General features: G+C 37.7%; 2 protein-coding genes across 2 annotated transcripts; one reads left to right on the forward strand and one right to left on the reverse strand.

Moving 5' to 3' along the window:
* The first annotated feature begins 1,850 nt into the window (after positions 1-1,850).
* LOC145505580 (olfactory receptor 10J1-like) lies at positions 1,851-2,783 on the forward strand. Its single transcript, XM_081488033.1, has one exon. It carries the CDS (start codon positions 1,851-1,853, stop codon positions 2,781-2,783), a length of 933 nt encoding a protein of 310 aa, XP_081344159.1.
* A 2,551-nt stretch (positions 2,784-5,334) lies between these two features.
* LOC145505218 (mucosal pentraxin) lies at positions 5,335-8,541 on the reverse strand. Its single transcript, XM_081486981.1, has 2 exons — positions 8,478-8,541; positions 5,335-5,930 (listed from the first exon to the last, which is right to left on the reverse strand). The coding sequence occupies exons 1-2, from the start codon at positions 8,539-8,541 to the stop codon at positions 5,335-5,337; spliced, it is 660 nt and encodes a 219-aa protein (XP_081343107.1).
* Positions 8,542-17,321: the final 8,780 nt, after the last annotated feature.

Below are 17,321 nucleotides of genomic sequence, written 5' to 3' on the forward strand. Positions count from 1 at the left end.
GTTTAGAAGAGAATAATTAAGAAGAAAATCTTGATTATATAGAGAACATAAAAAGAAAATTAATTTAATTCATTACTCAGAAAAAATATTTTTAGTGTTTTGGTATATTTACTTTCAGACTTTTTCAAAAGCATGTGTGCTGTTGCATGTGTTTCATTCTTTTGTTAATTCCTTTTCTTTTTACAAAATTTGATCTATTTATCTATCTATGTATCTATCTTTCTATTGTATCTTTCCATATCAGCCCTTTTTAAATGTATAATGGCTGCTTGGTTGCCGCAGATGGATATAACTTATTTAATCATACATTATTTTTGGTATTCATTATTATATTATAAATAACATCATAAAAGCTTTTTGTATATCCAGGAGCATATCTCTGACAATTTCCTTAAAATAAATAATTGGAAGTGGAAATGTAAAGCCAAGGAAAATGGACATGCATTGACACTAATATACTACTATTTCATATCCTTGTTTAGACACTTCCAAATTTTTCTAGTTTTCACATGTTTTTCAGCTTTTCCAAGTTTTTCCTAATATCTCATTCTCAGAGTGAGGAAAATGCATTAATTATTTTTAATAAAAGCAAAACAAAAATTATCTTCTTCTTCATCTGCTTTGTAGTCTTGACGTTTCTCAGGAAATCATGGTGCAGAACAAATTACACTGGCTTTAAAATTAAAAAAGTGGATCTAAGGACTTAATAATTGTGGCTGAATCACCTAATCCTATGTGTCTTTAGCTTCTCCATCTGCAAAATGGAGGTAATTCTTACCTAACATATGAGATAGCTATGCTGTTAAATAATATTGCCAAAAATTCTCTATAAACTAAAAAGTGACAGAAGGGACTATTATTATTTGATATTATTATTATTAAGCATTTTTATTAATGAAAACTTTCTGATCCCCAGTAACTCCCCAGTAGGAAATAGCTGTGCAAACTGGTTTCCCTAAGAAACCTGTTTGTAATTCTGAAGGCATCAGAAAAGAGAATTCAGAGTCTAGTAGTGAGTCAAACTGCCTGTGAAAATCCAAATCCAAACATAAGGCAGAAAACACACAGAAATACACACTGTCCATGGGAACCAGTTACAGAGCAGCACTGAGCAATTGAACTACACTATGAAAAGCTTGGATTGATAGGTTGTATTTAGCTCTAAGAAGACTTGCTGGACAAGAGGAGTCTTGGAAAGTAAAGAAAGCACAGTGGCTTGTTAACAAAAACATGTGTATGTGGTGGGGTGGGGGTGGGGTCAGGGACCATCAGATTGTGAAGCTATTGAATGATTTGTGGAAAGGGTTCATGAAAGATGCAGAAAAGTGGACAGGGAGAAAGCACTTATGTCTTTTTGGAGCAGATAGTGTTGTCTTGTTTGGTAACTTAACAGGGAAGATATTTGAGAAAATGATAAAACAGTGCCTTAAACAACAGAGAAAGAGCTGTGGGCAAAGTTAGAAAATTTATTTTAAGTTAAAAAAAATCTGAAACTGTAAGCCAAAGAAAATCTTTCCAAATTTAACTACACATTCCTTATTTCTCCAGCCTCCATTTTCCCCAACATCTATGTTTCTAACACACCAGGAAACCTTTTCCACATTTGACCCAGCCTTCCTTCCTTCTATTTCATCCCGTCTCCATTCATTCTTTTTATAAGTCTCCATACATGAAATTGTTTCCTGATTGTGTTTTTCTATCTTTTACCTATAGGTGAACAGCAGTCCCCATTAACCAGGCATCCATCAGAAGCAGATCCTAATTGTTTCCTTGCCTTTGTATTCTGCTGCTCAGAGCACTGGGCACTGATGTATTCTGACTGCTTTTCCTAAGTCTCCTGGAATTTATCAATGAAGACCGAGAACCACACAGGGGTGAGAGAATTTATTTTCCAGGGTTTTACCAGTTTTCATGAACACAAGCTCACCCTCTTTGTGGTTTTCCTTGCCTTGTACCTTTTAACCTTGTCTGGCAATGTCATCATTGTGACAATTATCAGCACTGATCGACACCTTCACACTCCCATGTACTTCTTTCTTGCTACGCTTTCCACTTCAGAGACTTTGTACACATTGGTCATTGTACCTCGGATGCTGTCCAGTCTCGTAGGCCTGAGCCAGCCTATCTCCTTGGCTGGCTGTGCCACCCAGATGTTCCTTTTTATCACTTTGGCCATCAACAACTGCTTTCTGCTCACAGCAATGGGATATGACCGCTATGTGGCCATCTGCAACCCCTTGAGGTACATGATCATCATGAACAAGAGGGTGTGTGCCCAGCTGGTATGGGGGGCCTGCAGCATTGGGTTGTTTGTGGCCACAATTCAGATTTCCTCTGTGTTCAGGCTGCCATTTTGTTACAGAAAGGTGGCCCATTATTTCTGTGATATCCGCCCGGTTATGAAACTCTCCTGTGCCAACACCACTATACACGACATAATTAATTTCCTTGTCAGCTCACTTGTCATTGTGGTGCCCATGGTTTTGGTCTTCATCTCCTATATCCTCATCATCTCCACCATCCTCAAGATTGCTTCTGCTGAGGGCCGGAAGAAGGCTTTTGCAACGTGTGCCTCCCACCTCACTGTGGTCATTGTCCACTATGGCTGTGCCTCTATCGCCTACCTCAAGCCCAAGTCAGAGAACATGAGGGATCAGGACCAGCTGATCTCAGTGACTTACACAGTTTTCACTCCTCTCCTTAATCCTGTGGTGTACACTTTAAGGAACAAAGAGGTCAAGGATGCCCTTTGCCGTGCTATTGGCAAAAAACCTCTTGCTTAGAATTTTTGGTAGTTTGATATATAGCCTGTCATATTCTGGGTATTTTGTAATCACACACAAAAAATTGATCCTATCATTCTTCCTCTACCTAGACAGAGTTGCACAATTTGGTGGCAAGCTTAAATTAAAGAATTAAGAGTTTCCCTGACTTGAGTTTTTTTTTTTTTAACATCATTCTCCTACACTGTCTGTTCATCTGAGAGGTTACCACCAGGGACATGGTCAGGTGCTGCTCACCAGGTGGAAAGTTGGTAGGGAATAAGAAGCAAGAGGGTGGCTGATTGTTTCCACTTTGTTAATGGCAGAAAAGTGGGCTGTGTAACACCTGCTTGCAGCAATGGGTTGAAAGATCAACTAAAATGTCAAGTAGATATTGAGCTCTAAAACTTTAGAGAGAGTGTGGTCGGTGAACAGGATGTGTTGAAAGCACAGTCAAAACCACCTTTCTTACTTATCATGACTTTTTCTTTCGGGCAGTAGAACAGTAACATTCCAGAAGAAATATTATCAGCCTAAAGCATTCTCACCTGCCTTGGAGACCCAGGACATTTTTCCCTCAATTTTGTTGAAGCTCACATTGGGGCTGTTTTCTGGGTGAGTTTTGTGTATTTATGTTAATACAAAGTAACAAAAGATGGTAATGACGACCCTATGTGCAAGACAGCAAGAAAGACATAAAGAATAGACTTTTGGACTCTGTGGGAGAAGTCGAGGGTAGGATGATTTGAGAGAAGAGCATTGAAACATGTATATTACCATATGTGAAATAGATGACCAGTCCAAGTTTGATGCATGAAACAGGGCACTCAAAACTGGTGCCCTGGGATGACCCAGAGGGTTATAGACTGATGGGATCGGAGGGAGGTGGGAGGGGGTTTGGGATGGGGGGACACATGTACACCCATTGCTGACATGTCAATGTATGGCAAAAACCACCACAACATTGTGAAGTGATTAACCTCCAATTAAAATGAATTAATTTAAAAAAAAAGGGGTTCACTAAGGGCCATAACATTATCTTGACCAAAATATATTCTCTAGGTCTGACCCAGTATTTTGTGGGGAGAAAAAAAAAAATCTCAAAAACAAAAAAGTAATGTCACACCAAGCTGCTGAATTTCACTGGGTTTATACATGCTTTCTCTGGGAGTAATGTGTATGCTATAATGTATTCACAAGTGTAGGGATATCTGAAGATCTGTTCTGAAATTAAATTTGATAAGGGATTTCCCTGATGGTCCAGTGGTTAGGACTCCATGATTCCACTGCTAGGAACCTGGGTTCGATCCCTGATTGGGGAAACAAGATCCTGCAAACTGTGTGGTACAGCCAAAGGGAAAAAAAAATTAAATTTAGTAATACCAGCTAACTCTGGCTGTCTCAAATCTGGAAATTAGCCCATGATTTTCATTTATCTCTACGTGGAGCCCAGGGTGATACCTGGGTCTTGCCTTTGCCCTATTCATTTCTACACGATGAACTCACTTTCTGTGAACTGCTGGGTACCTCATTCAAATGCTGAGATCAAACACTTGTCTAAACAAGAGTCTGGGATTCTTATTGTTATTGCCTTCTGAGAGGGACAATTGTATTGATTTCAGAGAAAGGTTTAAGACCATAGGGTGATTTGACTTGATGTTCAAAAGAGGCAGAACTTGCCAAATGTCTTCCAGTCCATAAAAGGCTGATGTTAAAAGGAAAACAAATTAATCCATTTCATCCATCCACCATCTCTCTTCTTCTTGAGGACAGTCAAAGTGTCCCCATCGAGGATGCACTGAAAGTGCCTGTCAAAGGACTTGGGAATCCCTAGTGGCACCAGATCCAAGAAGGGAAGTCTTTATGTTTATGGAACATTACCTGAAAGAATAAAAGCTCTGCCTCCCCAGAGCAACTGCCTGCAAGAGGGTAAATGAGAAGAAGGGTCTTCAAGGCAATTAATCTTTGCCTTCATCCACGTTCCCTGAGAACACCTCTGAGTCCTTTCTGGGCTAGGTTCAAGGGGAACACTCACAACCTTCCTTCTGAGAAAGCCCCATTTGAGATTCTCTCTTCAGCAGTCCTGCTCATGATAGCGACCCATTCCTGAAAGGCCCCTCCCAGTGGTCACATCATTCTTACAGACTGATGAAATTTTTGTACTCAGAACTCCCGTGAGGCCTCCCAGAACTGTCCAGGGCTCTAGAAGATTGACACGCATACTGAATACAGTGTGTTCCTTGGAGTTCCTATAGCTTGACACTGCAGAAAATGTTGCAATGTTTGCAACAACAAAGACTGTATACTAAAGGTCTACCTGAACCTTGTGTCTTTAATGTAGTGTATACCATCTTAACAGAAAGAAATGGCAACCCACTCCAGTGATCTTGCCTGGAGAATCCCAGTGACGGGGGAGCCTGGTGGGCTGCCATCTATGGGGTCGCACAGAGTTGGACACGACTGAAGCGACTTAGCAACAGAGCCATAAAAATTGAAATCAATGTATTTAATTTCAAAGAGACTATGTGAATGATTATTATCAGACACAAGTCATGTCTGAAGGGAGTGAGGCTTAAGCCCTCAACTTAGGCTTCACGACCACATAGCCCTTAGCTTTATAAACCAAGGCCTTCCAGTTCAAGATGTTGCCGGTGTAACAGGTGGAGCAAAAGTTCTTTAAGAAGACCACATGATCCCACAAGGACACATCCCAGATCTCCCCAACAAAGGATTGTTTGACATCAAAATTACCCCCAAATGAATCCTGTTCCTGTCCCAAGATGATTTTTGCATCTTCTCCCAAAGTGTACCCTCTCCTCAAACCCTTCCTCCCCACAGGCTTGTTGTTCACCCAGAGTTCAGCAATCCCAGAGACAGACTCCCAGCTGACACAGAGATGGACCGGGCCATAAGAGAGTCGGGGGATCTTGAAAGTGACCTTAGTGTTCCCAATGTACAGCTCGTACTCTCCCACTTTGCTAACAAAGAGAAGCAGCTCATTGTCTCTATACTTAGTGTTGTAGGAGAAGAGGCTGTAGGGGCGAGTGAGGTCTGTGAAGGCTTTCAGGCACAGAGTGAAACTCCTCAGCGGCTTCCTCACCATGGGGATCAGGGTCACGTAGGCTGTGTCTGATTGTTCAGGGAAAATAAACACCTTCCCTCTCAAGTCTGTGAAGGAGAAAAAAAAACAACAATGTGACAAAAAGTCTGTCAGTTCTCTTGTTTGATTTGCTCTCACTGCAGATCATGGACTGCTTCTTGATAGAGTATATTCAGCATTTACAAGGTGCCTATGAGCGCATTATTTGTATAAGCAAAATGTGTTAAAAGGCAGATTTTGTTAGTTGTTTTGATAGAAAGAAGAATTAAAGATGTCCTCTATCAACCCCTAGTGTCATTTTCTTTGCAGGTTTCATCTAGGTAGAACACAAACACCAGTCATAGAAAATGAAACACAGCTTGTTCATGGAGTGTAAACATTAAAGTTTGTAGCATCCTGTCCTCTCCCAATGCTGATCATCTTCTGAGATGTCAGTGATCTAAATATCACCCTATGCATGATGTCTGTCCTTGTCAGCATACAAACCTGGAGTAAAATAGCATAGTTAGCCAGAGAGTGATGTTTTGAATAACTTTTTACTGATAGTGATACAATAGAGAAGTGTCTCAAACTTGAGAAGATGGGGTTGTGCTTAATGGATATAACAGAAAGGGAGAAAAAGAGAGTGCCAGACATTAATGCTCTTTAACTGCTAATAAAAATCAGGCTTTTTTGGTAGCACTTCTGCATCATAAATTTTTCCCTGAAACTTATCTCACTCAATCTTCATAAACAACCCTTTGCTAGTTCGATGTCATTCTTATACACATTTCATAGGTGAAGAAACTGAGGATTAGACTTCAGCAATTTCACAAAAGCAGCAATTCAATTAGTTTGGGAGAAACTGGTTCTCTATGTAAAGTCCAAGATTGTTCTAAAATTTTGTATTTCCTCTTTTGTGACCAAGACTAAAAGATTGAGAAGGATCAGAGAATGACCACCTTAACCCCTGTAATGACCTCTTTTTCTAATAAAAGTTTTGCATAGCCATTCTTATTCTCTCAGGTGAGAGGTGATGGTGTTCCCATGTAGTAAGCATAGCCAGCTATCATTTCTCTAGCCCCAGGGCTTCCTCATGCCAGGTATAGCCTGACTCATAAGTGTCTGTGGTGGTTTTAAAAATATGTCTGAAATAGTTCTCCTCTCCTTGACCATAGGCTAACTTGCTATTAAAGAATGGAATACAGCAAAACCAAGATAAGTGACAGAAGATTAGATTTTGAAAAGACTGTGCTTTTTTAAGCTGCTTCCAAATTTTATTTTTTTTAATTTTTTAAATTTAATTTTTATTTTATATTGGAGTATAGTTGATTTACAATGTTATGTTATACAGGTATACAGTTTCAGGTATACAGCTAAGTGTATGTGTATACATATATACACATATATATGTATGTATATGTATACATACACATATCATTCTTTTTCAGACTCTTTTCCCATATAGGTTATTACACAATATTGAATAGAGTTCCCTGTCCTATACAGTATGTCCTTGCTGATTACTTATTTTATATATAACAGTGTCTACATGTTAATCCTAAACTCCTATTTATCCCTCCCCCCCACTCATTTCCCCGTTAGTAACCATGAGTTTGTTTTCTATGTCTATGAGTCTGTTACTGTTTTGTAAATAAGTTAATTTATAACATTTCTTTTTAGATTATGCATGTAAGAAACATCATATGATATTTCTCTTTCTCTGACTTACTTCACTTAGTATGACAATCTCTAGGTTCATCCATGTTGCTGCAAATGGGATTATTTCATTTTTTTTTAATGGCTGAATAATGGTCCATTGTATGTGTATATATATATATATGTGTGTGTATATATATATATATACACATATATATATATGTATATATATATATGTGTATATATATATATACACACCACATCTTCTTTATCCATTCATCTAGGTTACTAGGACACTTAGGTTGCTTCCATGTCTTGGCTATTGTAAACAGCACTGCAATAAACATTGGGGTACCTGTATCTTTTCTAATTATAGTTTTTTATGGATATATGCCCAGGAATGGGATTGCTGGATCATATGGTAGCTCTGTTTTTAGTTTTTTAAGAAAGAATACCCTTTTGTGCTGGGCACTTTCTCTCTGTTAGATTTCTCACTGTTGGAGAAGCCGGTTGCTATGTTATAGGTTGCTTGATAGAAAGGTCCAGGTGGCAAGGAACTATGGGCAGCCTCAAGCCAACAGCCAGTGAAGAACTGAGACCCTCAACCCAACAGCCTGTAAGGGCTGAATCCTGATGACCACCATGTGAGTGAGCTAGGAAGCAGATCCTCCCCAAGTCAAGTCTTCAGATGAGAGGATGTCTCTGCTTGACTGATTGCAATTCATGAGAAACCTAGAGTCAGAATCATCCAGCTGAGCTATTCCTTGATTCTTGACCTGCAGAAAATATGAGACCAATAAATATTTGTTGTTTTAAGCTGCTATGTTTTAAGATGATTTGCAATACTGCAATAGGTGACTTATACCATCCTTCATTCACCTGTTCCTCAAAACAGCAGCAGCAGTAGCAAAAGGTGCTGTACTTCAGTTCCCCTGAGACTTGGAGAAAACTTTATCCAAACAAAACTCAGGACCTACCTCTCTGTGTCATGCCCTCTGGGAGAAAGGTGAGGAGCAGGACACCCAGAAGAAGCTTCTCCATCCTGTGCTCCTTGGGTCTTCAGGAGTAGTAGGAGGAACAGCAGTGGTCATACCAATGGAGAGATGCTCACTCTTTGGCTTCTTATACTGTGCTTTTAGAGGCACTCCCTTTGTTGTTGCAACAGAAGGCAAAGCTGTAGATGGTAAATATTAACTGAACCAGGATATGATTTAGAAACAAATCTGTTTACTTTTTGGTCTATTGTTTCAGTTGTAGAGTCTTTCCTTTCTCTTTTAACTGTTCTGTTTCCTGCTGAGCTGTGCTGTTCATGTCTTCCCACAAGAAAAAGAGGCTCTATGCCCTCCTAAAAGTGTGAAAGTGTTAGTCACTTCAGTCATGTACAACTCTTTTGCGACCCCAGTGGACTGGAGTAGCCATTCCCTTTTCCAGGGGATCTTCCTGACCCAGGGATTGAACACAAGTCTCCTGCATTGTTTAGAGACTGGGGTATCACCATGGAGAAACGGACATTTACTGATTCAGGTGGCTGTGAGCTTCAGGATAGTGGAGATCTAGCTCTTGTCATCTTGATGATGCAGCTGCCAAGTTGTCTGTAAAGGAGCTCCTAGATTATAGGTGTTAACATAATGGCCTTCACCTGGAATCTGGACATCACCTGGGAAATAAGCTTAAAGAGAGTGTGTGGGTGGATAGACTGAGCCCATCTTGAGAGGGCACAGAATAGTGCTTAGATACTGGGAACAAGCCAATTCATCAGAGTGAACTAATTTAGGTGTTTCCAGGCTGATGAGAAGAACTAAAGGAAATTATCTAAGGCTCTTGGTTGCAAACAACAAAAGACACTGTATTAGTTGTGACAGTTTATTTCTACCTAATTAAGCTGTGCAACAAACCACTTCAAAACTCAGTTTTTAAAACAATAAACAATTATTTAGTTCATGAGTATGTGTGTTTGGGCTTCGGGAATTTTGGTTTCAGCTGGGTGATTAACAGCAAGTCAGCTAGTTAGACAATAATATTATATGAGTCAGAAATGGTGCGATGGGAATTAAAGCATTTTAAAATCCTTGTCTTTTTTGTATAATTTTAGGTTGGTTTAAATCAGTCTTGATTTCTCCTACTTTCCTTTAATTCTCAAACTATATTCACAGTTACATATAAAATCAAGGATTCCCTAAGGAATTTTTTAAATTATTTTTCATAGAATGTTTATATAACATTAAATAAATAAGTTATTTTTCATAAAATATGTTACTTTAGATCAATATATTGCAATTAAAGTTTACATTGCAAGTTAATTTTATTAAAGCGTTTAATAATATTCATGCTACATATCTAAAAAGACAAATTTGGCTTACCCACATTTAATAAGCGCTTCACATTATTGAATTAATTTTAACTATGAAAGCAAGAACACAATTTGTGGACAGATTCAAAGTGACATTTTGTACCTCATTTCATTTGGGGATAAAAATAAACATATTAAAATGAAGTTTGAAGTTGAACTACTTTTTGCTACATCAGTAATATACAAAAATATCTTTGATGATTTTGATTTGTGTTCCTGATGCCTGTGTTTAGAGCCGAAACACACACCCAATTTGAAAAATATAAAACCATTATTGCTAGATTCTAAGTACGGTCCTCCATCAGTATCTGTGGGGGATATCCCCCATATTAAACTTCATAGATGCTCAATTTCTGTGTATAAAATGGTACAGTATTTGCATATAATAGACACACTTCCTCCTGTACACTATGAATCATCTCCAGATTACTTTCAATGCCTAATGCAACGTAAATTCTATGCAAATAGCTGTTGGTGCATGGTGAATAACCATGGTGAATTCAAGGTTTGCTTTTTGGAACTTTCTGGAATTTTTTTTCCTAAATATTATTGAACTGCAGTTTGTTGAATCCATGAATAGAACCCATAGATATGAAGGGCCAACTGTGTTTACCTTCCAAGGGCTTAATTAAGTGCTAATGACATGTTGATGTGCTGTGCTGAAGAATATTTATAACATTAGAATCTTTTTGTCAATCGGTATGGATAAATTTCAAAAATACATAAATTTAAAATAATACCATATTTTTATAATTAATTAGTACAGACAGGTACAATATGTAAACATGCAAAGGAGAAATACACACATTCTCAGTGTGGTTACCTCTGCAGAAGCATGAAGTAAGGAAGGGGAAAGAGTGAAAGGAGTTTCAGATTGTATCCATAAATGTTACTATCTTAAAAAAAAAGAGATAGGAAACAATTATGACAAATATGGCATGGCAAAAATATAGTATGTATAGTATTTGCTATACAATTTTATAATTTGGCTCTTTTGTAAATTTAAAATTTTCACAGCTGTTATTTTTTGTTTTTAAAGATAAAATATCAGGAGAATTTTGAGTGATCACTTTTATAGTTCTTATTTATGTGCTATATTTCAATATGAATATTCCTTACAACCCATAAATTTAACCAATGATGACTTAAAGATATGAGTTAAACAGATACATGACTGATGGGGAAAAAAAAAAAAAAAGAGTGTAAAATGACATAATGGTCAAAATAGCCAAGTCTCTTGGAGTGATGAATTCTCAGGGTGGCTGAGTCATGAACAAGCACTTCAGATCATAGCTAACTACCAGACCTGCTTCACTGACTTCCACTGGGAGGTCTTCAGTAGGTTTCTTTTTAAAGGAACAAGGTCAAGGGACTTCCCTGGTGGTCCAGTGGTTAAGACTCTCGACTTCCACTGCAGGGTGCACAGGTTCCATCTCTGGTCCCACAAGATCCCACATTCCTCATAGCATGGCCAAACAATTTAAAAATAAAGGAAAAAGGCCAGAGGTGACCTACATCATGAGCCATGTCAGTTTTCTGATGAGCTTCCAGTCCTTCCTATTTCCACGTCCTATTTTCAGTCTTGTCCCAAGACCTGGCAGCCCAGACAGTAAGTGTCAGTGAGGCTGTACCCTTAGGAAGACATTGAGCCTGTTTTCTTGTCTAACATGCTCAGTCTTCCTCAGGAGAAAGCAGAGAATGGGAAGTTACGGGCAATGGGTTATCACAACGCTGGCAGAAGTGCTCAAGGAGAAAACAAACATCTTTCTTCATTTCTCTATGCATTTATCATCTAGACTTGACCCTAGTCAGCTAGAAAAAGAGCTTGTCTTTGGAAGAAGGGTGTAAGACGCCAGGTGTTATGTCTCCCCTTGCTAGGACACTGCACTCATTGACTGTCCTTCAGCTCTTGGGATTCATTTAGAAAGGAGGCACAGGCAAATAGGTACTGAGTTCAGTTGGGTGGAAGCTCCCAACCTAGAAAAGCCAGGGAGATACTGAAGGGTTTTTAATGGAGGGAGACAGTTGGAGTGGAAACAGGAAGCAGTAGCAGAAAAATGTGGGAAATGATTTTTTGAGCACCAGTGATCCTTATGGCCAGAGAAAAGAGAGCTGGCTTGACTGCTAGGTACTAACACTGTTATCTTTAGTTCAAGAAAATGAGAAATGGTCTGGGGCCTACTTGCCAGAAAGAGAAAATGCTGTGAAGAAATCAGCCTTGACTATTATTCTTCAGGCCCTGGTTTAGGTTACTTCCATGTGAGAAGTACTGTCATGGAAGGAGCAGTAACTTCAGTTCAAAGATTCAGCACCCTCTGCCCCACTTTGTTTAGTTGAAGTATAGATCATGTATAATATATTAATTACAAGTGTTCAATATGGTGACTTACAGTTTTGAAAGGTTATATTCAATTTATGCTGTGTTGTCACTTTGGTCGTGCCTGACTCTTTGAGACCTATGGACTTTAGCCTGCCAGGCTTCTCTGTCCATGGGATTCTCCAGGCAAGAATGCTGGACTGGGTTGCTGTGCCCTCCACCAGGGGATCTTCCCAACCCAGGAACTGAACCCATATCTCTGGTGTCTCCTGCATTGCAGGCAAGTTCTTTACCCATGAGCCACCTGGGAAGCCCGTATTCCATTTATAGTTATTATAAACTATTTGCTATGTTTCCCATGTTGTACAACATATCCTTATAGCTTATTTTATATCTAATACTTTGTACCTCTTAATCCCCTACCCCTTTATTATTGAGTGATTTTCAGGAAGTTAAATATTTCTTGAACTTTGGTTTCCTCATTTATAAAATAGGAACAAAAAAATGCTACCTCACAGAGTCTTTATGAAGATTAAATGACATTAGTTATGAGATTAGATATTTAAAATGCTATAAAAATATCAGTAGCTAAAAAAAAATAAATAAAAGATTTCTCTTCTCCTATAGTATAGATGTCATTTTGCTGGTTTCCCACCAGATATGAGTTCTGACAAGAGTACAAATTCTATAGAGAAACAACTGGTCACACAGAAAAATAATTAGGATATTCTGAAAATTTCATTCATGATGATCTGGTTTTGAAGAAGAGCTGGTTTCATCTTCATATGAGGAGTATCCTTAAGAATCTTATTATGATTATCACATCTTAGGGGGAGGAGAAGCAAAGGTCTCACTGGATATGCTTTGTTTGAAAGGTACACTTTGATTTAGTAAATTATAGATAGATGTGTACTGTCAGTCATACCTAGCCAGAAGAAGGTTTTATTCCTTATATTTCTCTAAAATAAAAACAGTTGAGTACACAATTATTAAACTCCCGTCTCTATCTTAAAAGGAGATATGTTCATAAGATTTTAATCTCAATATTTGAGATGACAACTTTGGGGACATTAAACCAAGATTTGGCCCTTTTCTTATGAAAAGGTGACTGGAGGTTGTGAAGGATGTGACACAAAAAGTGGTATTTACATCAGTTTTCTACTTCCTACCCAAATAGGAATTACAAGAGAGACTCAGGAAAACCAAGTCAATTCAACAAACTATCATTGACACCATATTTATTTATCACCAGCCATACCCAACTAAGTGTGGAAAATTCTCTGACTTTGAAGGTGAATTGCCCAGGAGAGATCTCTTTAATGCTGTCTCTTTAATGGATAGATCTGAGATTTGTCCTATAGGATTGCATGCTCTTCTCAAAGGACATATGTACCATCTATTGTAATGACATCATCACTATGAGCTATGAGAGACAAAGGGTTGTATAGAGTCCACAGCCTTTGTTCATTACCCTCAATAAACAAACTTGTCTAAAGATTTCCCTGAAATTGAGTTGATAGACCTAAACAAGTAAGATAGGAAAAAATATCCTCATAAGGTCTTTGATTCCTCTATAACATATAAAATAAAATATGTTTCTGTAAGTCTTATGTCAACTCCAAGATACAATAAGCTCTATGTGGAGACAGAGCATATGGTAAACATAAGTCATGAAGCTGGTAGGATAATTTTCATCTTATCTCTTGTTGACATTGTTTAGTGTCCTCATTCTAGAAAAACCCTACACTCCAACCTGTTACTAAAGCCTCTGTTCTGCAGCACCCAGTCCAAGACAATACAGTTTTTCTACATCCACATAAAATTGAGGAGCACAGTTTGTCAACTGGGCATAGAGAGGGCATTGTCAAGCCCCTCGAAAACCCTTCTGCCTCAGTCCATCTGTGCCAACTGAAATCAGCCTCTGCCACCACAGAACTCCTGGGTGGAAGTGGAGCCCCAAGTGAAAATGAGATGCTCAACTGGACAGAAAGAAAAGATTGCCCTGGGGCAGGAGTGGGATTCTTTTAGGGACAAATTTGATAGAGTCAGTTCTTTAAAGGAAAGATTTGAGATTAGTCCTACAGGACTGTATGCTGTTTTCAAAGAAGAAATGTACCAGCTATTGTGATGTTGTTTTTCAGTCGCTCAGGCTTGTCCGATTCTTTGCAGTCCCATGGACAGCAGCCTGCCAGGCTCCTCTGTCCGTGAGATTTTCCAGGCAAGAATACTGGAGCGGGTTGCCATTTCCTCCTCCAGGGGATCTTCATGACCCAAGGATTGAACATGCATTTCTTGCATCTCCTGCATTCGCAGGCAGATGCTTTACCACTAGCACTACCTCGAAAGCCCTGGAAGCTATTGTGACTATATCATCACAAACTGGCAGACTTTGAGGTTTTCTTTTTGTTCATATAAGTTTTTATTTTTATATAATTTCAGATTTACAGAAAAATTGCAGGAATAGCACAAAAATTTCCATATACTTTAAACAATTTATTATGGTAAAATATGCATAATATAAAATTCACCATTTTATCCATTTCTATTAATAAGTATATATCAGTAGTATTAAATGCTTTCGCAAAGTTGTGTAATCGTCATCACTGTACGTTTTCCGAACTTTTCATCATTCCAAACGGAAACTCTATACCCATTAAACAATAATTCTCTCTTTCCCCTTCTCCCAACCCCTGGTAAAGTCTACTTTATATTTTTGTAAAGTTGCGTATCTTAGGTACTTCACATAAGTGGAATCATATATTTGTCCTTTCTTGTCTGGCCTATTTCACTTAGCAAGATGTTGTTAAGTTCAATCCATATTGCAGCATGTATCAGAATTTCGTTTCTTTTTACAGATGAAAATTATTCCATTGTATGTACATACAACATTTTGATTACTCATTTATCTCTTCATGAACATTTGGGTTGTTTCCACCTTTTGGCTGGTGTGAATATGCTGTGAACATTGGTGTACAAGTATCTGAGTCCTTGTTTTCATTTTTTTCTAGGTATATACTTAGGAGTGAAATTTCTGGATTATACAATAACTTTATGTTTTTTGAGGAGCCACCAAACTGTTTTCCACAGTTGCTTTATCATTTTACACTTCCACCAATAATAAACAAGACTCCAATTTCTTCACATCCTCATCACATGTATTATTTTTCATTAAAAAAAAAAATATCTATTAACCATGCTAATGGATGTGAAATGGTACCTCATTGTGGGTTTAATTTACCTTTTTCTGATGGCTAGCTAGTGATATTGAATATCTTTTCAGGTACTTATATTGGCCATTGTTTATCTTCTTTGGAGAAATTTCTATTCAAATCTGTTGTCCACTTTTGAAGACCATACATATGTGTACATACATATGTGTGTGTATATGTATACATACATATATGTATATTTGTACATATATTTATTTACACACACACATATATGCATTCTAGGTATCAATGCCTTATCAGATACATGCTGTGCCAATATTTTCTCTCATTACGTGGGTGGCCTTTTCACTCTTTATATTTTTCTTTGATGCACAGAAGTTTTAAATTTTGATAAAGTCTAATTTGTCTATTTTCTCTTTTGTTGCCTGTGCATCTCATGCATATCCAAGAAGTCACTACCAAATCCAGTGTCACAAAGATTTTTTTCTATCTTCTAAGAGTTTTATAGTTTTAACTTTTATACTTAGGTCCTTGATTTATTTTGATTTATGTTTTGCAAATGGTGTAAAGTAAGGATCTGTTGTATGTGGATATCAAGTTTTCCTAACATCATTTGCTTAAGACTGTCATTTTCCCTTTGAATCATCTTATTGAAAATCAACGAATCATATATGCAAAAATTTATTTCTAAGATCTCATTGCTAGGTCTTCATGTAGGTCCTTATGCCCCATATACTTTTCACTTGTATTTCTTAAATGTTAATATTTTTCCATGTTTGCTTTATAGCTCCCACTCCATACTCTCTCTGTCATTCATACACACACACACACACACACACACACACACACACACACACGCACACACACAAATGTGTGTTTGCTCATATATATATGTATGTTTATAATTTTTATCTATGTATTTTTTAAACTGCTGAAAGTCACTTACAGACATGATGTTCCTTGAATTCTTCAGTGTGTATTTTCTAAAAACAAGGATATTCTCTTGTATTTTCTATTCTCAGTAGAGGTGATGTCACCTTCAAGGGGAAAAAATTGATTCTATGAGGGGAAAAAAAAGAAAACCAGAGATACTACATATGACCTCTGGCTTTCCAAAGCTCAACTATATCCAACAAAACCATATTTCCTAGCTTTCAATTTCTCTTATTAAGGAGAAATTAATTTAAATATCACTTTATTTAATTTCTCTTTGGAGGAGAGGGTACAATAATTTTTTAAAAGATTTGAGAAACACCATGTTCTATAATCACACTTATTGAAATCAGGAAATTAATAATGATATAATACTCTATTGATTTGTTTTGTTTTTATATTTCACCAGTTATTCAATTAATATCTCATAAGACAAAAGAAATTCCTAGATCATCCATCACATGTCATTTCCGTGTCTCTTTAGTCTCTCTTACCAGAACAATTCTTCACTTTTTTTATTGTATTTAGTGACATTGACATTTTGAAGAGGATAGGTCAGTTGTTTCATAGAATGCCCCTTAGCTTAGATCTATCTGGTGGGTCTTTAAGATTGGATTCAGGTTGTGCCTTTTTGTCAGAAACACCACACAAGTGGCACTGTGTCTTTCACAGTGCCCTTTTAGTCCCTTCTCTCTCTGAGTGAGCACTGTTCCAAGTGCTGGGCGTACAGCAGAGAACAAGATTTGGTTTCTGCCCACATGGTGCTGCCATTCTAGGAAGGAGTTTGCAAAACACTGAGAAACATTACCCATAGAAAGAAAAGACTTAGGGGTAACACTGGAAAAGAGCTGGCCTTGTTCTTTACAGCCCCATTTGATTGGGCAAACTCTATTGGAAAAGTATCTAATCCCAAAGAAAAAAATTTTTCTGTCTCTCTGTCTCTGTCTCTCTCTCTGAGTACTACAGATGAAGTGGGTTTCTCATGGAGGTGCTGAGTTTCTTGTTACTCAAAGGACAAAATTAGGTAATGGTTATCATTTGGCCTCTGCTA

Source organism: Giraffa tippelskirchi, chromosome 5, assembly GCF_054371585.1.
Source record: "Giraffa tippelskirchi isolate mGirTip1 chromosome 5, T2T-mGirTip1v1.2.pri, whole genome shotgun sequence".
In the NCBI taxonomy this organism is placed as follows: Eukaryota; Metazoa; Chordata; class Mammalia; order Artiodactyla; family Giraffidae; genus Giraffa; species Giraffa tippelskirchi.

Excerpts from the sequence above, each read along its gene's own strand:
- LOC145505218 (XM_081486981.1), bottom strand. The coding sequence starts at position 8,541 with ATGGAGAAGCTTCTTCTGGGTGTCCTGCTCCTCACCTTTCTCCCAGAG. Across the intron at positions 5,931-8,477 it reads AGAGGGCATGACACAGAGAG|ACTTGAGAGGGAAGGTGTTT; the intron begins GTAGGTCCTGAG and ends TCTCCTTCACAG.
- LOC145505580 (XM_081488033.1), top strand. The coding sequence starts at position 1,851 with ATGAAGACCGAGAACCACACAGGGGTGAGAGAATTTATTTTCCAGGGT.